Source organism: Melopsittacus undulatus, chromosome 6 (assembly GCF_012275295.1).
Source record: "Melopsittacus undulatus isolate bMelUnd1 chromosome 6, bMelUnd1.mat.Z, whole genome shotgun sequence".
NCBI classification, from domain to species: Eukaryota; Metazoa; Chordata; class Aves; order Psittaciformes; family Psittaculidae; genus Melopsittacus; species Melopsittacus undulatus.
Genome location: NC_047532.1, coordinates 36,537,110 through 36,563,475, shown reverse-complemented (window position 1 = coordinate 36,563,475; position 26,366 = coordinate 36,537,110). Strand labels below are relative to the sequence as shown.

The following is a 26,366-nucleotide window of genomic DNA, read 5'->3' as shown; positions in this document are numbered from 1 at the left end:
TCCAGTACTGAAAGGATTTTGAAGAATTGTTTGGTTTTTTTTTTTCAGCACCTTTGGTACTTCATTATTGCCTGATTTTTCGAGAGCATGAGTTGTTCTGGTAATCAAGGGTTCTTTCACCTGAATATTTCTTCATCAGATGCCATGAAAGAGGGTCTAGGAAAACAAAGAAACTTGTGAAACAAAGAAGCTTGTTATGGGGAGCTAACAGTCTTGATTTCAGCTAGCAAAAACTTGGAGAGTCCGTGAGAAGGCAGAGAAAAAGATTTGCCAAGGACAATGTCGGTAACGCCCAGTAATTTGTCACTTAGTGGGATGAGCTCCTTCACTGAAAATCATAGTGCTATGGATAAGCCTCACGAGCAGAGAACTTTGAATGTTTTTCTATTCTGCTTGACTTTTATCATTGCATTCACAGCACTTCTGGGCAGCATTTATTCTCTAGTTTCCCTGCTGAAAATACAAACCAGAACCACAGTTTCAATGATTGTGACTTCTTTGTCAATAGATGATTTGATCAGCATCGTGCCAGTGATTATTTTCATGCTCACCCAGTGGTCAAGTGATGTCCTCCCCCAGCCTCTGTGCACCACCTCAGCTCTTATATATTTATTCCAGGGCATTTCTAGCAACCTGAAAGGATCTCTTATAGTTTCTTACAACTTTTATACCATCAGCAAAACTGAGACAATGAGCTGCAGCACTTCCAAGCAACGAGTGAACATGGTATGGGCCATTCTTACCATTTGGATTGTCAGTTTGCTGATCTGCATTTTGCCTCTTTGTGGTTGGGGCAAGTACATCCCTACCTCCTGGGGCTGCTTCACTGACTGTGCCAGTTCCTACATCTTGTTTTTATTTATTGTCTACTCACTGTGCTTTTGCCTCCTCACAGTGCTGTCTGTTCCTCTAACTTACCAGCTGTTGTGCTCAGATGAGCAACAGCTATTACACGGTGATTACCAGGAAGTCTCTGGAGGCTGTATCACCCCTGGGACACCTGCAGGCTGCGGTACTGCTACTCTGTCTCTGTCACCAGTGGACCCTGTGGATAAAACTCTGAAGCATTTCCAAAACACATGTCCAGTCTCGGAGGCAGTTTTGAGAAAATGTGTGGCTGGAAGCAGTGCACTTGAGCACCACTGTGTGAGCAGCATACAGAGCAGGAGCTCCATAGTGGGCTTTGCCCAGAAACGATTCTCACTGATTCTTGCATTGACAAAAGTCATCCTCTGGCTTCCAATGATGGTAACTTGTCAGATTGCTTTTCTTTCCAGTGTTTACTAACATTTAAGTGGGATGTGAGTTGGTGTGCTGTGTATTGAAACAGATGAACAGTAGCCATTGCAGTTGCTCATCATAGTCTGTGCCAGCAAAAGTCTTTTTTTAAGCAGGTCTTTTGTCACTATGTGGATTTAACTGGCTTTCAGTGGGTTTGGCAGAGCCTGATTGAGCATTATGTTACCCTATCACTACATCATTTGTATCACCTGAATAAAGGGATGAATAAGATCCACCCTTTTGTACTGCCAGCTGTCTGACAAGTGTTTATTCATCGTTCTGGGATCTGTGAATTGTACTAAGGTAGCTCCTCTGTCCCTCATCACAGCTGTGAGTCACGTTCTTTGCCAGACTGGTTAAAAAAATAGGAGTTTGTTAGAAAAGTGATGTTTGCTTGCATTTTTTGAATCTCTGTAGCATGGGGGGAGGAAAGGGGAAGTGCTGTCCATGTGCATGCACTGGTGTATTTGGGAATAGGTACATTCATGTGTAACTGAAGTCTGTTTTGAACACAGAAAATGGGTTTTACCCCTGTCCCTGGGATGTGTACAAACTCAGCATCTGAGCTTCTCTCAAAGGAAAGAGAAGCATTATGGAGCATCTTCCACACAGCGCTGTGTGGTGCTAAGTTACCTCTCCTGTTTCTCATCAGAAGTTAGGGTTCCTCAGTAGCACACAGGAGAGACTGAGCTAGCAGTGTTTGATTGTGTGTGTTGCTTTTTAATAGTGCCAAGCATCAATATTTAACTTAAGCAAGCATTTTTCTGAGAAATGCAGAATGAGGAGAGCCTTTGTGTGTTTTCTACACTCTTGGTTAGAAACCAAATTATTATGCTCAATAAACACTAATGACAACCGATGTCTTTTAGTTGTGTCATATTCATAGTGCAATGTTCTGTTTATTCCTGGAAGTACCTAATGTGCCTGAAGCAATTTAGATTTCTGAATGCTTTGTATTTCAGATACAAATGGTTGTCCAGCACACCACTGGTTTCCAGAGCCTTTCTTTTGAGACGCTTAGCTTCCTGCTGACTTTGCTGGCTGCCACAGTCACCCCAGTATTCGCCATGTCAGAACACTGGATCCATCTGCCCTGTGGCTGCATCATTAATTGTGGGAGTAATTCTTCTGCAATGTCTTCAGAAGAATTCAAAAGTAAGTACAGAAGGGTGACATGCAGCTGGGATGTATCTTGTAGTAAAGAGAATAGGAAGCTAGTGTCATAGCAGGACTTTGTACTCCTTGAAATCGTTTACCTGAATTATATAGATATTATTCATAACAGTGTATGAGACATTAATGTGAGGCAGTTGGATGGAAATGGTAGATGCTGAGGCACAGAAGCTTGGCTGGTTTTCCCATTTCACTGCCAGGTCTTCTAGCAAAGTCTGATGGACTGAATCCTAGTTTTGCTCTTCTCACCTACATTGGGAAAGATGTCTCTACCAAATTCTGACTTCACTAATCAAATGCAGGGAATGTGCTAAGCGTGTTTAATGTGGTGGGGTAAAAAAACATGCTTACTGCAAGCAGGTTATAAGGAGAGGAGCAGTTGTTTGTACTAACCAGAAATCCCAGCAACATAAAGAAGCAAATGGCAAAGGACACAATTTATGACAGGGGCCTGTATATCAGCATGTTCATGCTGTTTATTGAAAGCTGAGGAACTTTACACCATTTTTGCCAACAAATATTTCTGTCCATATTTGTCGTGGTTTAAGCCCAGCCGTAAATGAGACCACGCACTCTCTGTTTCACTCCCTCTCTTGTCCCTCCCCCCAGCTCCTGAAGGGATGGGGAGGAGAATCGAAAGAATGTAACTCCCACAGGTTGAGATAAGATCAGTCCAGTAACTAAGGTATAACACAAAACCACTGCTGCTACCACCAATAATAATAATGATAAGGGAAATAACAAAGGAAGAGAATACAACTGCTCACCACCTGCTGACTGATACCCAGCCTGATCGAGCAGTGATCTAACCCTTCCGGGTAACTGCCCCCAGTTCTACATACTGGGCATGACATGCTGTGGTATGGAATACTTCTTTGGCTAGTTTGGGTCAGATATCCTGTTTCTGCTTCCTCCCAGCTTCCCCTCCTCCATGGCAGAGCATGAGGCTCAGAAAGTCCTTGGTCAGAATAAACATTCTGACCAGCAACTAAAAATATTGGTGTTATCAGCGCTGTTCCCAGGCTGAAAGTCAAAACCACAGCACTGCACCAGCTACTAAGAAGGAGAAAAAAATTACTGCTACTGCTGAACCCAGAGCAATAAACAAAGTTTACCTTGATGAAAGAGAGGATGCCAGACCTTCACTGGTAACTTTGGAATCTCCTAAAGCCTTGTTTTGATCTGGACCTCCTTGTAAAACCTACTGGAGGAACAGAATAGTCAGTTGGCAGGGACAAGGATCATCTAGTCCAACTGCAAGACTGAAGAACTAAATGCCTCTGAGGATCTGGGTATTGTTTCCCATTCTCTGGAGTGAAAGTTTTCTAACATTGGTGGATGAATCCCTGACATTCACTGCATAGTTAGGGAGAAGGAAAGCTACTGAATCCTAGGGAAAAACCATTATCTTTCAAGACTTTCACTTACTTTGGACACATTCTTCAAATGCAGAATAGCTTGTGCTGCGTCTGATGCCATTTTAACTGCTTTCCCAGAGGGGATGACTGCAGTTCACCAAGAAGGGAGTTTATTTCAGTTGTATTTAATAGTGATGTTTAGAGAGAGAAATGTACAACAGGCAGAAAAGTAACAATTATAAAATTATTTAAAATAAATTTCTGACTTGTAGATACTTGTGCTGAAGACTATTCTCAACTTTTAATGCAGTGACTGCAAGGTCAGAATTTAACCCATAATTATTTATGATCTCTTAAGCACACAATGTTAAGTAGTAGAGGTTGTATAAATGTATCCTCATACCTTTTATTTTATAATTTATCATGAAATTTTTGGTGGGAAGATTATTTCATTAGTTAAATAATAGGCACTTTTACTTACTACATAAAGTAAGATGAAAAGGGGGAGAAGGAAGGATCTCAGGTGATTTGTGATCACAGGAGGCGGAAGAATGAAAGAATATAAATATTGATAGAGAATTTTTATTAAATTGTTCAATTACTGTGAAAGATTAGTTGGAACATTGAATTTAGAATGGAGAATATTATGAAATTTGTGTAAATACTTCAGATATATTTTTGTTCTAAAATTCTGTTTTTCTTGCTTGACTGTCGATATTGAAGGTTAGTTACAGGTTCAGAGAAATATTTTCTAATTTTGTACAATTTTTCACCTTTAGGAATAGAGCTGAAACAAGGTGTGACTCAAAGAATATTACAAATTTAAGTACTTTCTTCTTGTATGTATCCCATAAAACATCATACATCATGTGGTTTTCAAAATGGCAGATAGAATCATAGAATCATAGAATAGTTAGAGTTGGAATGGACCTTAAGATCATCTAGTTCCAACACCCCTGCCATGGGCAGGGACACCTCACACTAAACCATATCACCCAAGGCTTCGTCCAACTTGGCCTTGAACACTGCCAGAGATGGAGCATTCACAACCTCCCTGGGCAACCCATTCCAGTGCCTCACCACCCTGACGGCAAATAATTTCTTCCTTAGATCCAATCTAAACCTCTGCTGTTTAAGTTTTAACCTGTTACCCCTTGTCCTATCACTACAGTCCCTAATGAATAGTTCCTCACCACCATCCCTGTAGGCCCCCTTCAGATACTGGAAGGCTGCTAAGAGGTCTCCATGCAGCCTTCTCTTCTCCAGGCTGAACAGCCCCAACTTTCTCAGCCTGTCTTCATATGGGAGGTGCTCCAGTCCCCTGATCATCCTTGTGGCCCTCCTCTGGACTTGTTCCAACAATTCCAAGCCCTTTTTATGTTGAGCACACCAGAACTGCGCACAGTACTCCAAGTGAGGTCTCACCAGAGCAGAGTAGAGGGGCTTGATCACCTCCTTCGATGTGCTGGTCATGCTTCTTTTGATGCATTTTCTGGGAATCCATTAACTTTGGAATTTCTGAATTCATTAAGAAGGCAGTATAATAACATACTATCTGAGAAGTCTGTCTTTTCAACAATTCATTCTTTTTATGAATAGAAAATTGTCTGTTTTAAGCAGTAATTACATAATTTATTCCATGTTTTAGAATGTAATTTTCATTCTGTATGTAATCTCGGGTTTTTTTCCTTGGTTTTGACTCTTTAATATGACATTTCTTCCTTTTCTGCTTAGCCAGACGTAGAGGTTTCGAATTCAACCTGTCATTCCAGCAAGGTTATGGAATCTACAAAATCTCCCATGAAAATCACCACCACCACCACAGTGGGGATGGTCAGTCTACATCCTGTCACAACCTGGTGAGTGATGATAGCAGTAACTCTAAAGAACCTGGGAGCAGAAGCACTGACCTCCCCCACTGTGGGGCAGCAGCATTCAGCATCCTGGCCCTGGCAGAATGCTCCCAGGATGTACCACCAGGACCAGTGGCCAGGCAGGAGTCCAGCAAGGAAGGGGGCACCAACCTCCTCCTTCCTGACAAGTGGGAAACCCTTGACAGAGAAGAGGGCAGAAATACTGAGCAGTCAGCTTTCTCTGAAGGACCAGAAAGGAGGCTGTCACAGGAGGAAGGCCGTAAACCTGAACTCACAGATTGGGAATGGTGCAGGAGTAAATCAGAAAGGACCTCTCGGCAGGTAAAATACTTATTTGCCCTTATTTTTTTCTGATAATAAGAATTACCTTACCAAAAAAAAAGAATAATTTTTTCTTACATTGAAATTATTATTAGTCTCATTGGTACTTCTAGTTACTTTTAGTAAAAATCATACTTAGCATTGTATATCTTAGTAACTGCACGCTTATTTGCAGATTCTGATCCTGCAATAATTTCTCACTTCCATCTTAATCATGGGTATTTAATTATTATAATGGCAGTTTTGTGTGCACCTGCATGATCTCCATATAGTAAGAATTCAGTATGATTTTTGTTAATTCGTCTTAATGAATAGGAATTTTCTTTCAAAAAAAATTACATTTTAAAGAGTATTTCCAAGCATGTGGGGACTTTTCTTGTCATGCTAACATTTTGGGTAGAGGAAAGAAGAGAACTGCAAACCCCAGCATGAATTCTCCCACAGAGAAATGTGGATTTCAGTCTGGGCACAAAGATTCCTTTTAGATTCAAGCAAAAAGATTCTAAACATTATATTGTTCATCCTTTTCCTTTAGATTGTGAATAGTTATTGGGAAGAAGAAATTCTGAGAAATTTCTCAGTTTTCAGAAGCTCTGAGGGAAAAGTGAAGGTGGAGCCTTAATACATTAGCACTTCAGTTGAAAGATTGTTAAAGGTGCCTGTAATCTCAGCTTGTGTGGTTCTTTGTGTAGAGGTTCTCTGTCTCCTCTCTCATATTTGCTGTATATCATATTGAATCCAACAGAGCTTTCCACAGCTTGGGAGAAAGGGAATATCAAGAACTATAGGATTTAAGGGCATACCATCTAAAATCAAGAGAGTGCTCCAGTCTTGCAATGTAACCAAGAGGGGTGATCTGCTGAATGTGCCACCATTGCTACAAAAGTTGGGTTTTGTTTTCAGTTATTGCAGGACTATGGCCAGTTCTTAGTGCAGAGTCTTCATTTACCTGCTCTTTGCCATGCTGATAGTGGCACATCAAAACCAGTGGGATGACTGATTTCCTCACCTTGGAGGCATTTTGGTTCTGCTATGAAAAATGTTGTTGGGAAGGTCTGTACTGACTTCTGGCTAGATCTGGGCTCAATATTAAAGGACAGCTGTGAGAGAGAATTGCCCCAAACTGCTGTTTGTAGAATAGCAGAATGAAACTGGATCCAGCAAAAGGACAGCTATTATCTCATGTAAGAGCATAGGCTTAAAGGAGAACTGACAAGCTTTACTTTTGTTTTCTATAATCAGTTTTTGTTTAAGGGGAAAACAGTTCCTGCAGGTTTAATGTTCCTAATAAATAGAGGCATTGTTAGCCATTCCTTGTCACCAGGCAATGAGTGTGAGGGTTTTCTGTCTCCCACAAACTTGTGATTATGAACCAGAGGCTGAGAGCTGGCTTTAGGTACTGAATGAGCGTGCAGTGTGATCTCTGTAGTGGAAACTGAAATGAGCAACAGCTGTTGATCCCTGTGGAATTTATGTGCTGCTTTCATCATATAGTGGACTCTAAAAAGCATCTCAGAGTGGCCTAAGGAGTGAGGAGAGGTAACTAAGATGAGTGAGATAACTGTATCATGCAGTTATCTGCTCCTTCTCTCTGCACCTGTCCTGTGCTACAGCATTTACGCTCCAGTACATTATTTTGGTCTGCATAAATAGTGTAAATAATGGTCTTCTGGCATCATAGATGCATCCCTATTTTTAAGATAAATCAAGGTAGGTCTGTATACATGTAAGTGCAGTTTTCATGTTTTCTAGGTGACATAGTCCCATGCTCACATAGCTTCTGTAAATTGCCTCTGAGGCAATTAAAATATCAGTTCAGCCTGCTCACCTTTGGAGGTTTCCCTTGGTGGAATACAAAAGGAGCCAGTATTTGCTTTCAATTTGTTATGCATAAGCAACCAGGAAGTATATGCAAAAGGACTAAACCAAAGAATGTTGAAGTAGTTTAAAAATATTTTATTACTATTTGAGTAATAATAGTAATATTATTTGAAGTTGACTTTTCATTTTATTTGATTATATTTCAGGAGCTTTTGTAGTATGTGACAAAAGCACTGTTTTTCTTCCACTGTATTTGCACAGTGAGAAGTTCATACATATTGGCCATAGGAAAAAGCGTATTTTTAGTTTTTCTCTAGGACTGTGACATTGAAAGAAACAAAAGTGTGTATCTCTCTTCTGAGAAATAAACACTTGGTTGAAAACTTAAATGCTCAGGAGGATGATTTTATATCTGGGGAGAGCTGTTTCCTGCATTGTATGGAAGCAGTTATTCTCCCACTATCCTTCAGTGGTCACACAGACTATGAAGTATCAGTTGCCTGTTAAAGGGGTTTAAGTGACTCCACTGAAATAAGCAGAAGCCTCTTTAAATCTGAGAAACGCGTTTCCAGGTAGTGTAGTTGCATGTTTATGCCCTATTCAAGGACAACAGAAGATGGTCAGTAATTTTCCTGGAAAGCTTAGTTTTTCCCAAGCTATTCTGCCGATGTTTAAAAGAGTTGAATTTTAAAGTCCAAATGAGAGAGAAGAACTTGACCTTGCCTGTGTTATGAGAACACTGTCTGCTGGAGCACTTGTTGACTGGACTAGGCAGACTGTCATGCTTTTGTAGCATTTGCTATAGAACTATGGCTTCTGTTAATCTTTCCAAGGTGTCACTTCAGTGAACTCTTCTGTCAGTACAGTCTCCCCCTGTTTATTAGAATTCTGGTATCTGCTACTACCTAGAACCCCAGCCCTTCCTCCCACCACAACCCTGAGCTGATGTGAGAGGCCAGAGTTTCGAGCATGATGAAGTCAGAAGCCAAAGCCAGTCTGCCTCGCTAAGTGTTCACTGGGTTCTGAGGGTTTGAAATGTGCACTGTAGAACTCTGTATTACAGTCAGTGGGAGTGGCATAAAAGCCTGTGTGAAGTCCACAAGACAGGAGCTGCAGAAGGCCATAGGTTGGAAAGCACCTCTGGAAGTCACCTCATTCAACTTCCTACTCCAAGCAGGATTGACTTCACAGCTAGACCAACTTGTTCTCAACCTTTGGTACATACATAGGGAAGAATCAGAAGATGTATTTTATATCTAAATAAGGGAATCCCCTCTCCCTCTGATAAATACACGTTTATTATTTGAGTCAAAGTAGGAATTTGTTTGATATTTCAAATTTAACTGATGATCTCTTTTATGAAAAGCAAATGTTCACTCTGTTGCACTGTGTAGTGATGTATTACTGCATTTGTGGGCAAACGAAAATGATGACTCAACCTGGTTTTAGTCTACTAGTTCATGCTAACCCCTTGGTGCCATGTATAGTCCATTTAATAAAGTCAGTATATCACTAGCTTCATCCTTGCAGTGGGTGCTCTTGTGGCTATTTCCCTGTGGCTCTCCTTCCAGTAGTTTCTGGATGGTGTTTAAAAACAAAAATAAAAAATTCCTTTTCCTGTCTCCTGTGTCTGACATTTCAGATTGCTAGGCCTGTGACTTCCATTACAGCAGGTACGAGCTTTTCTGTGAAGCAGCTGGTAACGACTGCATGTGGATGGCTTTATTTGTCACTTTGGGACATACTTCTTCACTGCTCTCACTACAAAGAATCCCAATTCATGCGTTTCTGACCTCTTCCAAGTTACAACCTAGTGTACAGTTGTCAGGCATTAAGACTGCTATGGTCTAAAAGTTCAAAGCTTCTGAGTTACAGATCTTACTGTTTCTGACATTGAGCATGAGTTTCCAGAGATTCAGAGCATTGACATTTGCTTTGCTGCTGAAAAAGGGCAGAATATGCAACCCCAGTAAGCATATTAAACATAATTCTAATGCATTTCTCAAATTTATGTTGGATGAAAAGATAAATTTGGGCCAGACATTAAGTAAGTTGAAAGCCATCCCTTTCGTTTATCCTATCCATAAGTTCCTAAGTATCTAAGAAAAGTCACTTTCTCCTCATCACTCTCCATTTCTCACCTTGGTTAAAATAGGAGTCTTTCCCTAGCACTTATTAGTTATGTACTTGTGCTTAAATTGTCAAGTAAGCTAGGCAACTGGGAGAAGGTACCAAGCCTGAAAAAGAAACGGATTATTATCCTAACAGGATAAAAGTTCCTCATCTTCAGTGCTTTCAGGCTATAAATGCTTAATCACAGAAATAAATATAGATGTTCTATTAGAGTACTTCCAGCTTTCTTTTCAACAGGCAGAACTGCTTGTAATAACTTGCAGTAGGAGGAAGAATAGCAGCATTTGCACATGCATTTTCAGCTTAGCTGTAAAGTGATGTAGTAAATGTGTCCTTAAATGCTGAATTTCCACATAGTAAAGTAGTGCAAGTAGTGATAGGATAGGAGATGATTAATGACTTTAGTAATGACTTTAAACTGACAGAGGGGAAATTTAGACTAGAATTTAGGAAGAAAGTCTTCCCTGTGAGGGTGGTGAGGCACTAGAACAGGTTGCCCAGAGAAGCTGTCGCTGCCCCATCCCAGGAAGTGTTCAAGGCCGGGTTGGATAGGACTTTGAGCAGCCTGGTCTAGTGAGAAGTGTCCCTGCTCATGGCAGGGGGGTTAGAACTGGATGGTCTTTAAGGTCATTTCCAGCCAAAACCATTCTGTGATTCTGTAGTTCAGTCAAATCTAGAAAATAACATGCCAACTAATACCTTCAGTTTAGTGCCTTTTGAAGAGTAGGGTGCCAGACAGTACATGTGATGACTTTAATTTTCTGTTGAAGCTGTGTGCTACTTGGAAGATGGAATGATAGTAATGATGCCGTAGTTGGTTGTCTCTTCATCATCTGTTCTGTGAGTAAAGAGTTATTCCATCAAAGTGATTTCTCTGGAATAAAAGTGGGATGAAAGGAGAATGATGAGGCAGCAGGTTTTATTTAATACCTATATAGACTAGCTGTCATTGAGAGGGAGAGAAAAAATGATACTTGTCATTTCTAACTCTTGCTCAGCTGCATTTTTGAAAGATACCTTTAACATCTAATAAAATACCACTGTATCTCCCTTTCCTAAAGAGATTTAGTGTCAATATGTCATGTGGGGTTTTTTTCCTATAGTAATTGCCTTCAGGCAACAGAAACCTCCCAGGCTTGCAATATATTTTAGCCTTTCTGATTAATTTTTTTTCTTTGACTTGATACTTCATATATGGGTTGCCTCAAGCAAACTCTTTCAAGACACTCTGTATTAGAACCTATTTACATGCCCTGCAAAGAGAAGGGGGAGAGCTGTGTAAATTTATTTACTTAAGAGGAGTCAGCACTGTACATCTGCAGTTGAAGTGTTTTTAGTGATGATAAATACACAGGATCTTTCTCACTACAGGAAAGGTGTGAACATTCCAGTAAACACCAGGCACAGCATAGAAGTTGAGTTATTAATAGACGTAATGAGATTTGCTTTCCACTGGCCTATGCAACTATACCCGTGCTAGTTTGTTCTGATGTTCTCATCTGGTATCTTCCTGCAGGCGGTATTCCCTCAGCTGGAAAATCAATGTAGCATTTCACCACCATCTTCTAACTTTGCTCCAAGTGTTACAAAGTGGTGTAGCCCTTGCAGTGCTTGCTGACTCTCTCCTTGCAGTTAAAACTGCAATTGGTACTCTGTTGATTTGCACTAGCAGGAGAAAGAGTAGAAATGTTTCCCCAAGAGGGCAAAGCTGAACATAGGCAAGGTCCCATAGCGCTCCCGTCTGGCTGGCGCCCGTCTGTGAAACAACTGTCATCATATGCCTGCTGTTTATTCTGTCTGGCTCAGATAAATAAGCAACAGCTTTCAGATCTGTTGCTTAAACAGGTTTTAATGTATGCTGGATACAAGTAGACATGCACACCTGGGACTAGAGAAAAGAAATAAAAATCAGGGATATGGAGACGTGATGAGGATAAACAAACCTTGTGGAGCTGACCAGTGACACTGTGTCAGAGACTCTTACAGGAATCAGTTCTGCAGAGAGCTGCACTGATGAGTATCAGTGTTCCTTTTCTGAGAGAACAGACAATGCTACCAACAAAATCAATATCACACTGACCAAGGGATCCTTGTACCCTAGGGATCATTGGCCCTAATGTCACTTAATGTAATACGAGTTAGAAAAGCAGTGCAATTTTGACCCCTTTCCTATAAAGCCATTACATTCTAGGCTGCTGTGTTCTCAGTTTTTTAAAGATTTGTGCTGTTCTTCAACATTTTCTTCATTAGACTTCTCTAGTAAGCAAAACACCATTTCAGTTTAACGTCCCAATATCTGCAGCTCAGCAGAAAGCCTGGTAATATGATGTGATGTTTGCAAATGAACCCAGAACTTCTTTGTGGGACTGGTAGTGCACTCCATGTCAAATAATCTTTATGTAGTCTGGTGAAAAGGGTAATGCCCGGTTTTGCAGCTATTACAATAAAGAGAATGAATGTCAGCGGATCGTCTGTACAAAGAGTGACTGCTTCCTGGTAACAAGCTAATGGAGAGAGCTAGACCAGACAGCACAAGCTCTTGATTTCTGTACCCACCACCTAAAGCTTAATAGACCTTTTCTCTCTTCTGCAATACTAACTTCTTCAGACAGTGCATAATGTGATCAGCCTTGTCAGTCCAGACTGTCAGAAGTAATTTTCAGACATTCATGGTGGGAAACTTTGGCAGATGTAAGTTAAGTATGCAAAAGCCACGTTCTTTAGAATGTGATATGTAAATTGCTGAGTTGCATCTTTCTAAAGCAGAAATTTCAGTTCTGTGGACACAGACACTGCTTTAGTTGAAGTCCAGGTGACAAAACCTGTATTACTTGAGACTCATGGACACTGTGCGGTGGAGACGAAGGGGTTGAGCTATCTCTACAGCTAGTAGTGAGGTGGTGCTTCAGCTGCAGTGCTGGTTCTGCTTTTAAAGCCTCAGGTAGCTTCTTCACCTGCCTCTCTGTATGAACCTATCCATTCACATAGACCATGCTCTTAGCCTTCAGTTGCATGATCAGTTGTTCCCAGATTCATTATACCACAAAAGATAGAAATGCAAGAGCCAGAATTAATTTGCCCAGATAACTACAGTGCTGGCATTTTTATACTTTCAGGGGCACAACTTCTCAGTTTGAAAGTTCCTCTAGTGCAGATTTTTAAGAATATCTATTTCTTGTGCACACCCAAATATTTATCTTAATACAAATAATTAAAATTGACACTGAAATTCTAATTCTGCATACTCTTTTTTTTTACCTGAAAGTGCAAATAAATTATTCAAAATTGTCATAAATTTCTCACACTATATTGTGAAAACAAATGCACAGAATTATGTAAGGACCAAGTCTGTACTTGTTCTAAAAATCTTATTAAAAACAACATACAAGTCAAAACAGACATACACTTGTTCTCAGTTACATTCGAAAGATCAGTGTAGGATGCGAGACAGGTGTCCTGCAGGCAAGAATTCTGGTGGAAGCAAGACATGCCAGCCTGTTTCCATACTGAAGAGAGCTGTTTCTTGTAAAACCCATTATTCTGCCTTTGAAAAAGACTATTTAAATGTAATAGATTTGAAACAGTAAGTATTGACATGAAAATATGGAGGGTTTGTAATAATATTGCGTAAGTACAGAGCACCTATCTTTCTGTAGGATGTCCACAATTACACAGAAAGTGAAGCTCATGGCAGATGCTGTCCGTGAAGCCCAGAAGTAAGGAGAATCCTGGACTAATCTGTGCGGCCTTAAAGTGAGGTGCCTTCTGTGCTTCTGTCCATGCTGCAGCCATATTGCAGGGTGTCTCTAAAGGTGCCATATGCATTATTCATGTAATATTAACGGGCATTCTGTTGAGCTCACTCACTTCAGCCCCATACAACCGAATACAGAAGTTCCAATACATAGATGGAAGTATTCTTACCTTAGATGCCTGTGTTGCACTTTCTGTTACTAATTTGTTCCAAAGAAATGTCTGTCCACATTGGGCAGGCCAATGACAAATGTTGGTTTTCAGGTCATCTGAGGTGAGCTTGAGCTTTTCCTAGCTTGTCCAATCTTGTCATACCCCATTAGCTCTAAATTTTCTGCAGCCAGCCTCTCAAAAGGCGAATCATTGCAGTAATGAATTTTACTGCAGCTAATTTTTATTTGTAGGGAATTGGAAGACTAAGCCTCTATTTTAAAATAAAAAGAAAATGCATTGTCTCTGGAAAGAAACATAAAGATACTTCGTGAAAACATTCTAAAAATAGAACTCTTCAGTTAGAGCTGTATTCCACCAAAGTAATTAGCAATGCAGCCACATTAGAGCTTTCTTTAGATTGCTGATATTTCTGTTTCGAAGGCAGCATGACCCAATAGGAATGGCGTTGGACCAGGACACAGCAAAACCTGCTGTCTGTTCTTAGCTCTACCAATGTGCTGTCCGCAAGTTTGGAAGGGTCACTTGCCATTCTGTGACCTCACATCTGAGCTCTCCCACTTCTTCCAGAGATGGGAGATACACACTCTAATATGATCTCTTATTTTCTGTAACCCTAATATTACACTTACCTTATTCCAGGGCCTGTGATTCATGACATTGGAAACTTAGGGATCATGAGGGAGAGTCTACAAACTACCTTGGGCTTGAGTCCATTGCTGAAACACAGGCATGTAGAACCAGTTGAGCTGACTTAGGGAGTCTCACTTGGCCTCCAGCTGCTGCTTCAGGAGGTTGTAGGTCTCTCATTAGTTTTTTTGTTATATTTGAAAATTTTTGAGGATATCCCGAATCCTGTGTATCATCTCTAATGGCACTAGGCAACTATGTCTGGGCAACCAGTTCAAAGTTTAAATGTCTGAGTACACAGCCTTCTTGCATAGTCGGAGAGGGTATCTCCTAACTTAGTTGCAGTGGAGAATCCTCCAAGCAGATTTTCTTTTTCCCCTTTATTATGTTGGAATTCAGGCTCTTAGGGATTTCCTTTCTTCCCCCAGTTAACCTTTTGTTTCTGCACTGGCCTGATTGCAACTGCAGTTTATTGTCTTTAAAGCCCAAGTGAGCTGTGAGCTCCATGTGCCACCATTCAGGTCATGTGGTTCTGAACAGTTTATCTTTGATTTCAATTGCTAAGAAGTGTTACCTGCCTAAGGATCTGTTTCTCAGGAGATAAAGTATTAATTGATAACTGTCTTTGGAGAATGGAGTTGTTCATGCTTTCATTTAACTGCTATGGAATCATTTACTCCCTGAAACAAAAGATTACCAGGAAATCCTGGAAACTGTGTGCTTATCCAGACTGAACCATGGTCACTGGAGGTGCTAAGTGCTGGGAAGCTGGCATGACTGAGTTTAAGGTGCTAGTAACAGGATGAATCCAGCTACACTTAATCTAAAATGTGAAAAGTATGTAGAAATGTTTGGTATTTGGAATATTAACTTGTTAGCCTTGAAGAATTTTCTAGGCTTCTTCTAGCAGAATAAATTATTGATCAGTTGTAATCTAGAGTTTTAAATTATTTTGAACATCACATGTAGATACATCAGAAACAGTGTTCAGAGTTGATTTCAGTTGTACATTTCTGACTTTTCTATAAAGCGCAGCTCTGCAAATTGCTGATCAACTCCTGTAGACACTGAAGGGAAGCAGAGGGAATACTGCACATACCCTTGGGAGGTACTTACCAGCATGTAGAATGAGGCTCTGCTTTGGAAAGGGAGGAAATTAAGATTTTCTTAGTCTACTTGTAGTGTAATACCCCTTTATTAATATTTCACGTAAGTATGACTGTTGCATGGCAAATCAGATACAAAAGTGTGTTTTTCTTTTGTTTCTGTCAGTTTGCAAAGAGAAATACAGTAACAGATTCTGTAAATATTACCTTCCCCTTCCCCCTCAGAAAATCTTTAGGGATCAAAAACTTATTTCTGCACAGGGAAAGCTGCAGAACTTCTAGGTTCCATAAACGGTCTTAGTAGGATCATTGAAAAAACTGCAAGTCAGTGGCTCTTGGGCCCTTTTTCACTGCTTTGAGCATTTACAAATTGAAGCCTTTCTGCAAGGGCCTATTGTCCAGCCCATTGTGGGGGCTCGGTTTTGTCCTGTGCAGAGGCTGAGGCCTTCTCTGTGCCACAGTATCTGGCTCAAACTTTGCTCAGGCAGCCAGAACAGGACAGGGGAGCTGAGTCTGAAACTACAGTGATTATGAGGATGGTTTTCTCATAGGCACAACTACTTTCTGTCTTCTGTGAAATATGGAAGGTGGAAAATTCAATAATGGAAGCATTTGCTTTATCAATCATGCAGAGAGTTCTCTGTTCAGAATGCATCAACACTCCTTAAGGAACAAGTACATTTGTGATTTATTTAATTGTAATTTTTTATCTTTGCTTGTTAAAAATACATGTGCTGGTACATGTAGTTCTCCAGTGAAATCCCTGTTCCAGATTCTAATAGCCTCCAGCTGTCTCGAGTAGGAGCTGCACAGGGGGATGCCCTGTGGTAGGACATGATAGAAATAAACAGTCTCCACAAAAAGTAAAACTGAGCAGGGGAAAGAGCCAGCTCCTGTTGGCAGGAGCTTGTGGCAGACATCATGGCATTGAGATCTGACAGCAGTCCCAAGTGATGAAACGTGCGTGGATACATATAGCTCAACTTTGAAAATTACCAGCTTGCTGCTTCTGTGATGCAGATCTGCAGAAATCAGTCCTCCAGGGGGATAGCTCAGATTTAGTACTAGCCTGCAACTTTTATGAGACCCAGCAGATAATCTGTGGTATTTGCTTAAAAGTGGCTTCAGCATAAAGAACGGCAATTTTGGCTTACAGTATTTTGACTGGGGAATGCTGTGATTTTTTAAAAAAGTTGAAACATTAGAGCATTTCTGAGTTGAAAGCTTTCAATCCTACCAGAAATTAAGAAATCAGCTGTAAAAAGATAAATATTTTATATAGATATATGCCATGTACAATTAATAAATAAATACTTGTGTGTATCTGTGCTTGTGTGCACACAGAAAAAGGCTCTATAAGTGGATATAAGAATCACATCAGACTAAATTTTAAATCATCTGTGTTCAAGCAGGTAAGTATCTGATCTTTCCTTCAACTCTCCTAGTGGAGAGAGAGTAAGGTCTCAGAAAGACAAGTCTTGACTTTAGAGGATCAGAGTCACAGGTAGCAAAGCTTCCTTACCTTATGTAGTGGCCACAGGTGACAAACAAGTATGGGGTGCATGACAGTTAGAAAGAATGCACTTCAGCTGTGAGGTGTATTTGAGATAGTACTACAAACCCCAGTATAACTACAAACCTGATAAAATAAACACAATACTGGAGTTGAAAGAATTTCTGCATTTTATTTCGGAATAATGATAATTATGTATGAGTATCTAATACTTTGCAAAACCGCTGAGACACAACAGCTGCAAAATGGCACTTTGGTTGAAAAGAGAGGGGTTTATTTTATCTCACAAAGGTCTTCACCCTTATACCAGTACCTGATTCCTGCATGCATTGTCAACTTAGCATCAAAACATTGTCATTCTGAAGACAATCCAAGAACCAAGTGGCTCCAAGTTTTCTGTACCTTCCTAAAAAACATTCATGTAGAAGTACTTTAGAAAGAGAATGCGTAGCATAAATTGTGTGTGAGGAGTTAATATGTGTATTTCTTTTAAAAACTAGGGTTTTTTTTTTTAAATACAGAAACACAAAGTGTGCAGGCAAAGTAGTGTGGAACAAGCCTGGTGGAGCAGTACCTTTGCAAAAAGCATTTTGGGCACAGGCTGTGGAGGCAGATGTTCAGAAACAGCACCATGATTCTCTTTATTTTTTCACTGAAGTAAAAATGAATCATAACCTTTCTACAGTTGTGGATGCTTTTGTTCAAGCTAAAATAATGCAGAGTTGGGGTGCAGGAACCTGGATGGATGAAGTGAAAGCTACTGTTAAGTGTCACTCAAATTGCTTTAGAATTAAATGACATTGAAAGTCTTAAAATCAGAAAGCTGAACTGTAGGTAACAATGGAACAGTGGAAGACAAAATACTTTTTTACAGGATGTGCCAGTATAGTCTGGTGTGCTAATAGATTTCTATTTATTTCCATGAGTGTGTCACAAGAAGCAAAAATGGATATTTAGGAATCATATCAAGGACAAAATGAGGGTTACATTCTGTTCTCATTAGTAATAATTTATACTGAAAGTAATTCCAGTAATAATCAATTTTACATGGCTGTACATAAAACCAGAATTGCATTTTTCCTTCTTTTGGGCTGTTTTTAATCGTGGCATTTTTCTGTTGGGCTTCTTGACTCTAGAGCAGAGCTTGCAAAGTGAGTGCAAGACGAGCAACAGCTCTGAAGCCAGGAAAGAGCCTGGCTGTGCTGCTCAGTGCCCTGTGCATTGCTGAGGGGCCAGATTGCGTTCTCGGTCACTATCCCCTTTCTGGCGCTAGTGCAGAGTCCTTTATGCTGCTCCGGCTGCAGAGGGACAGTCACCATCAGTGGCCAGTGTCTCCCCTCCAGTGTGGAGCACAGAAGCCCTCCCAGGGCTGTGGCACTTCAGGACCAGACAAGGTAGTTCTAGTTCTGCGCAGCACTTAGCTGTGTATTTTCAGTTCACTGGCTCAGATCTCCCCTCAGGCTTTATTCCTGCCTTCTCTTATCATGTAATTCCAGGGTTTGATTTAATTTTCAATAAAGTGTGCTCAGTAAGTTATTTTCAGTAATTACTTGGATTTTTTAAACATTGAACATTTTGCACTGGTGATGAATGGGTTTGTTTCACGCACATGTACTTCATCAAAGCTGGCAGTTAGTTGTCTAGTTCCCTTGCAATTCAGCTGCTGCACTGAGGATGTTAAAGCTGTGATTTGAAAGCTGCTCCTGCAAGGGCAGTGGTTACTGGTCAAGTGCCTGTTGCAGTCACGAGTGCGTGGCATTATGATGCAGTTTATGAAGAGGAATAGATTCCCTGTTTGTAGAAACAGGTGAAGGTGTCTGTAACTGAACAGTGTTTCTAGTGAAAATTGCGTAGTTTACTAGCTTCCTGGGGTGACTGGGAAGTGGCCTAGAAGAGGTACTATACCCTTTTCAGTTCTAAAAGTAAATGCTGATTTGTCAGCAGAAAACAGACTTTTGGAAAGTCACACTAAATGTGTGGTGATGGGAAAATTTCTCATTCTCCAGAACTGGAGTATTCATTCCAGTGAGTGACATCGCTCATGTCTCAGACATACCCTCTATCTTGTTGACATTCAACATGACGACATCTGCAGTGTTTTATTAAGTAGAATGTAACCTTGCACTGAAGCAATCAGTTCTTATTTAACTTTTTTCCCCCATACTCTTTAGATGTCTTTCTGTATAATCTTAAGTGCTCTTTTAGACTGTTCTTCAGACTCTGACCTTGATTAACAGCCAGAAATGCAGACACTCAGACCCTGCAAAGGACTTCAGAGTGTTGAGTGCAGAAATTAGACAGGGGGCTGGAAATAGAGCCATAGGGCTTGTATCCAACAGAAACACTATTCTAAATGTGTGTTACCAAAGTTGATAGGTATCCAGGCTCTATCCATTGCAATATGCAAGATTCTTACCATGTGCCTCTGTGCTGCTTAGAACAGTAGGCTTTGTCCACTTGATGTTACCCAGAGCTGGATTAGTTGCTCTATCCTCCAGTGGCCTTAGTAGGCAACTGGGGTGGAAGATAGGTGGACAACAGCTTCCTCAAGCTGAGAAAACAGTTATTCTTACATCTTTTCTGGAGGAGTGATCTCATTACTAATTACTACAGAAAGTGTAAGGGCCAACACCTAGCTGAGCTTTAAAAAAGCCTCATTGCTTTGAAACAGGCTGCTGATGCTTAGCCTTAGGAGAGCTACACTTGAGGGAGCCCCTGCACCCACCATGGCTCTGAACTCAAAACAGCAGCCAAGAGCTGCCAGTGAGCTGCTGTCAGCTAACATTTACCAATCTAGGACCTCTGCCTGCTTGATGACACAGCATGATAGCTGCCTCTGTAACTGCATGTTGGAAGAACACTTGAGGACCATTTTTCTCTTTTAGATCTATTAAGGAGTAGTACAACTTTGACTTCCTTCCAGCAGGACAAGCCAGCTCCGAGGGTTTTGTCAGGTCAATTCCTTTGTCAAAGAAAAACATTAAGTCACAGTTTGGCAAGATTTTTCTATGCAATGGAACCTAATTTCCTTTACATGCTTTTCAGTGAAGGTGAGTTAATCATAGAATCACAGAATTGGTTTGGGTTGAAAAATACTTTAAAGATCATCTAGTTCAAACTGCGCTGCCACAGGCAGGAACACCTCACACTAGCCCAGGTTGCTCAAAGCCCCATCCAGCCTGGCCTTAAACACTGCCAGGAATGGGGCAGACACTTCTCTGGGCAACCTGTTCCAGTGTCTCACCACCCTCATAGTGAAGTGTTTCTTCCTTATATCTAACTCAAATCTTTCAGTTTAAAGCCATTCCCCCGTGTCCTATGCCTACATACCCTTGAAAGAAGTCCCTCTCCAGCTTTCTTGTTGGCCCTTTTAGGTACTGGAGGCTGCTCAAAGGTCTCCCTGGAGCCTTTTCTTAAGGCTGAACAACCCCAGCTCTCTCACCTGTCAGTGATGTGTGAGATAGATTTGAAAGATCATCAACAGGTCCTGATAGCAACAGCAACACAGAAGACTGTACAGAGTGTTTTTCCTTGCTACCTGGCAGCTTTTCAAGTACCACTCTCCTTGGTGTCTGTGTGGGTACAGAGTTGGATTCTGCAGCTGCCCTGGTTTTCAGTAGTCTTTCTTGTTGCACATTTCCTTGTAAATTGATGCAGCCCTTCCTCCTGAACTGCCCTTTCGCAAAGTCAGCACTTCGCTGCCTGCCATGGAGGCTGCTTTTGGCCAAGCTGTGGTTCATTATGTATGGTACTTTTTAGTGAATAACAGGAAGGTTTCAAATTATAACCCCTGTCCTTCTCAGTAAGCAGTCAAAGCCCAGCTGCAGCAAAGCAAATGAGGATGGAGCAAAAGATGAGTCCTCAATGAGATTCTCCAGAACCTGAGTCTGGTGTTTCTTTGCTGTATGTGTCTATTTCTGCCATCACTTTTGTTCTGTCCAGTGTAAGTCACTGAAGGAGAACCTTCACAGTTAAAAATGAGTCTTTATAGCGTGACAGTGAGAACCAGAATCTGTCCTGCAACACTGTGGAGAAGAACATGTAATAACCTACCACTGAGTCAGCTACAGCTATCTACATAGGAGCAAGCTATGTCCTCTGTTTACAACACAGGCACTTGAAGTGATTTCTTTATGTAGTGATTTATTTATTTACAGCCTCTGAAATAATATTTTCATTGCAGCTGCTAAAAATTCTTTGTTAGAGGATGACCTTTAGTACTGCAGAGCTTTAACTAAATTTTCTTTCTCTGCCAGCTGGGGTTAAACCAAGACAAATAATACCTGACAAGTTGTTTTGGGAAGTTCAGCTTGGTAGCTAAGCCAGCTAACTTTAGGCACCTAATTTAGTTAAGAGTCATTAAGACAGGGTGCCCAAGGGAGACGGGTGTTGCAACATAGGTTCCTGTGTTTGAACAGTCCTCCGGTGTAATTTCTGTCATTTTGGTCACTATGGGAAGGTTTAACAGATCAGTGTCTCCGTCTGGTTCAAGCAGATACAAAATACTTTCAGAGGTGCCTGTGAATACTAGCTAGAGAGGTGACTGCTAATGCAACCTGTCTCCTTGGGGACTGGCTGCAATGAAACATTATGTGTAGCCTATCCAGAAAAGTGTGTGTGTCCGTAAGCTAAGTCACAGAGACATCACTTTTTATACTAAATCTATAACTATCAAGCACTTCTTTCTACTCTTTAAAGTCATAAATAACATAATAATAATGGTAATAAGTCATAAATATTTCTAAAATACTGACCAGAAAATAAATTAACAAACTGAGCCTAATTTGCTTATTTATAATGGATTCTAACTTCAAAAATTAGCATGAAATAATGGTCATTCTTCCTCTTTCCAGCGATCAGGTGGGGCCTTGGCTGTCCCTTTGTGTGCATTTCAAGGAACTGTATCTCTTCAGGCACCCACAGGAAAAACACTGTCTTTATCCACCTATGAGGTAAGCACTAAAGGGCAAAAAATGACACCCATGTCAAAGAAAATTGAAGTATATAGATCTAAAAGTGTTGGTCATGAGCCAAACCCAGAGGAGTCTCCTGATACATTTGCTGACACAAGTGTTAAAATTCATTTAGAGGTACTTGAAATCTGTGACAATGAAGAGGCCCTGGATACTGTGTCAATCATCAGTAACATTAGCCAGTCCTCCACGCAGATAAGGTCTCCATCCTTACGTTATTCAAGGAAAGAAAATAGGTTTGTCTCATGTGATTTAGGGGAAACTGCCTCCTACTCCCTCTTCATACCATCAAACAGTCCTGACAGCAATATTAACATATCAATTCCAGACACTGTTGAAGCTCATAGGCAGAACAGTAAAAAGCAGTCTGTGGAAAAAAGTGGTTATCAGGAAGAAATACAGATATTGAATAAAGCATACATAAAACGGGAAGAAGATGGCACCAGCAATTAAAAGGCATTTAATCTAGACATCTGAAATGATTTGAGAGACATTGCTCCCCTTGACTCAAGTTACCCTAGCAGATACAGTGTCAACAGTTTTTTCCTAGCAGATAAATGAATTTTATTTGGGTACACTGTAAAATAGATTAAAACTTTTAATGATATATGGCTGGGATAACAAATACTTCAGTGCTTCACAACTTTGCATAGTGAATTTCCAGTTACTTATATATTTATTTGAGAAACACATGTGTCAAAAAGGAATCATAAATAAAGTTTTAAAAAAACAGCTTTGATTGCTTGTTGGCACTGGGTGGTCTGTCTGTGGGAATCCGTGGGAAATGGGGGAGCAGTTCCACTTAAAAAAATCTTAAAAAAATGTAGTGCAAGCCCAAGTCAGCTTAGTTAGTTGACTTAAGTAAAGGATTAAAAAGTTCTGTAAATGGTTTCATTTTCTCCTGCTCTATCCATGATTTTTATGTAATACCTATGTAAGTGGCCAGTGTATAGACCTTTAAATGTGGGTGGCTGCAATGTAAGCATGCACATTTTGTAAATATGACACTGTTAAACTGAAGTGTTTTCGTGGTTGACATTTCTTTGATCAAATGTGACAAATGTTGGTTATTTTATACTGTCTCCTTTTCTGCCTCCATGATCTCTACCAAGTTAATACATTTCCCAACATTAAAGAATATTTGCAACTCAGTCCAGATCAAGGCAGCATTTGAAATGTTTGAAGAGCTAGGACATCAACATGAGTTTGAATAATTCTTTATGTTCTAGTTGTCCCTAAGTAAGGAATAGCTTTACAATGTCTCCTTCCTTAAGGCCCATGTGAAGCTGATACTTTTCTCAACACACCCTCAAGAGCCCATGTCACTTGCAGAGAGTTACAGGAGTCCCACTGTCTCATGGCATGAACACTACTTGGTTTTATGCCATATATATTCTGTTAGTAAACTTGTCATCACTTCTCCTTGGGTGGATCTTCATGCTTCAGATCTGAGAGTTACAACTGATGTGTGACTCCTTAAGAGAGGAATCAGGAGCTATTCAAGGTGGCCAAACTTAGAGACTGAGCTTAGACATCGACCTCAAGAGAGTGCTCTGGTTACCTAAAGTGGGTCGCAACCTGTATCACCCTCAGGAGGAGCCTGTCTCTAGTGACTTATAAGGAAACTAGAACTAAGTATAAAGCCAACATAAAATCAACAAATACTGCAATTTGTGTCAAATTCAGATAAGCTGATGTGGAAGCAGTGGAAACATTGGAGCTCTAAAGTCTTACATGAAATATACAGCATATGCTTGAAATGCCACTGCATTTTGACTGAGTGCTCTTTTTCTGAGGGTTTGTCATTCATTCCAGTTAAACAGAGAGAAATATACTCTGAGGACTTCCAGCAGTTTAATTAAAATTTACACTGTTTCTTTAAGGAATAGATATACTTTCCAGTGGCACGTGTGAAAACATAACCATTTAGGTGTCTGCAGTCACCCTATTTTCCTTTTGGTGGGACCATGCAAGGGAAAATAAGCACAATCCAATCAGGATTCTGTTAAGGGTTATGACCAGGCAGAGCAAAAGGGCCAACTGCTGTGTCTGATCACACTCAGCATTTGATACGGAAGCATGAAAACAAGCAGATGACTTGCCTTCTCACTTCACCAATGTAAGTCAGGCCTGCCATCACAATTTATGGGGCTGTGCTGGTGTGATAGTGATGTAGCACTGAAGAAAATTAGGGTCAAAGTCTGCAGGTTGCTGTGATAGAGATGGATCACTGTGCAAGTTGTGCTTTTTGCATGCTGCCTTTCCAAGGTGAAAACAAGGGCTCTCATATGAATGCATCAAGGCTTTTAGTTCACTAAGATGTTATATTGTGTTTCAGATTTAACTAGAATATAAGGAACAACCAGTGGTAAGTCTATTAAATAAATCTCTACCCATACACATAGAGCAGAGAGACACATTCTGCTTGCTCTGAGGATTCTGCTTTCCTTTGTGTTCTGTTGAGGGAATGCAGAAAGTATCTTTATAGCAACAGACACACTTGATCCAGATAAACGTAGCAAAGCTGTGGCAAAGGATGCAGTCCAACATAACTTCAGTTTGATCAGGTGTGTGTTTTCCCCGGGAGTGATTTCACCTATGTCATCAACAAGATTACGTGCTGATGTGTTAATCTCTGATGGATATGCTTACAAAAGTTTAATATTTGAAGGCATTAAAATTCTGTATAGCTGTGACCCAAAGCTTGACCTAGTTGTAGAGTGTTGTCTTGCAGCTGTAATAAAACATAGGTTTTATTTAATGAATCTGTAAATTAGATAATGTGCAATGTCTCTATTTTTTTCTCTAAATGGCTCACATCATTAAACAACTTGGTGTCTGAAAAACCAAATTGTAATTATTGAGTAGGTATCAGCTCCGTGAACAGAGCATCAGAAAAATTGGTGTTTGAGAAAATTTGCTACTGGTTGGTTGTTTACAGAGGTGTCTTTATTTATCATTTGGACTTAATTTTTGAAACCACTTACAGGAGCTTTTTAAGGATTTACTTTTTTTTCCTCCTCTCTTGTTTTCCCCCTGTCTGACCTATTAATGTGTTTCAGTGACAGCTTGACATTTGAGGGCAAAGTATGTCAGTGACCTTTAGAAGATGACTTGAAAGAGACCTCCTCTCTGTTCAAGCATCACAGCAGCCGGGTAAAGAAATCCCTTGGAAACTGTGACTTGAAACAGTGCCCAGGCTGCCCCTGTTCTTGGGATGGGTGTTGCTGAATAATGCAAAGGACAGAAAACAAGAAACTGGGAAATACTTTTTGAGATAATCTTTAGTAAGCAGTATATCCAGTTGGTCAAAGTTTCCTTTCAGTGGCACTCCTGTACACTAAGAATAGCATTATATTAGCAGAGTTACAAGAAAATAAATCTGTTTATATGCAGGGCCAGGCCCTTAAATGTCTCAAAGGATTGTGCTTCTTGAAATAAAAGATAGAGACAGACTCTGAAATGTAAATTTTTTTGTACTAATCTTGTTAGAAAATAAATCTTAACAGTGACATACTATTTCAAAATACAGTAATTTTATAAAAATAATAAAATACATATGCTATTTTACTTTTTCAGATTTAGGGTTGCTCTATGGATTCTGGAACATGATTTCCCTTCCCAGTATGTATCAATGTAAGAATTTTCAGTAAGAGTGTTTGAGTGTTATGTTCCCCACTTTTTTAATGAATTTTGCAGATTTAGATGTATTGGAGTAGAATAAATTCTGCTTTTCTAGACTCCAGCAACAGCTCCTACAAGAATTACAGTACTCATATCTGCGTACTCATATCCGTACACTCTCTGTTTCATAAAGCAAACCAATTCTAAAGGCCTCCAGTCCTTGCACAGGCAGTCTTTACTCACAGAGACAATCCTATTGACTGCAGTGCTGCTGGTGTGCAGTAGCAAGATTTAACTCACTGGACTGGGAGCTGTAATGTGGAATCCTCTTTTATTGTGTCTCCCCTTTTCAATGTTTACCTGACATGTTTAATGTTTCCTCATTAGGAGTTTAACTTCAAGGAATCTTGCTTCAAAGTACTGAAGGTAGAATCCTACCTTCCATCGTCTTTGAGATCATGCTGCTGCCTAGAGCCCATATTGTACATGTTTTATGTCATGACAGTGGGCTACTGAATGTGAATCATAGAATAGTTAGGATTTGAAAGGACCTCAAGATCATCTAGTTCCAATCCCCCTGCCATGGGCAGGGACACCTCACACTAAACCATATCACCCAAGGCTTCATCCAACCT

The 26,366-nt window shown here is 40.3% G+C and overlaps 1 protein-coding gene across 1 annotated transcript; it reads left to right on the top strand.

Moving 5' to 3' along the window:
* The first annotated feature begins 279 nt into the window (after positions 1 to 279).
* GPR149 (G protein-coupled receptor 149) lies at positions 280 to 22,560 on the top strand. Its single transcript, XM_031042720.2, has 4 exons — positions 280 to 1,248; positions 2,244 to 2,440; positions 5,551 to 6,007; positions 21,988 to 22,560. Exons 1-4 carry the CDS (start codon positions 280 to 282, stop codon positions 22,558 to 22,560), a joined length of 2,196 nt encoding a protein of 731 aa, XP_030898580.1.
* Positions 22,561 to 26,366: the final 3,806 nt, after the last annotated feature.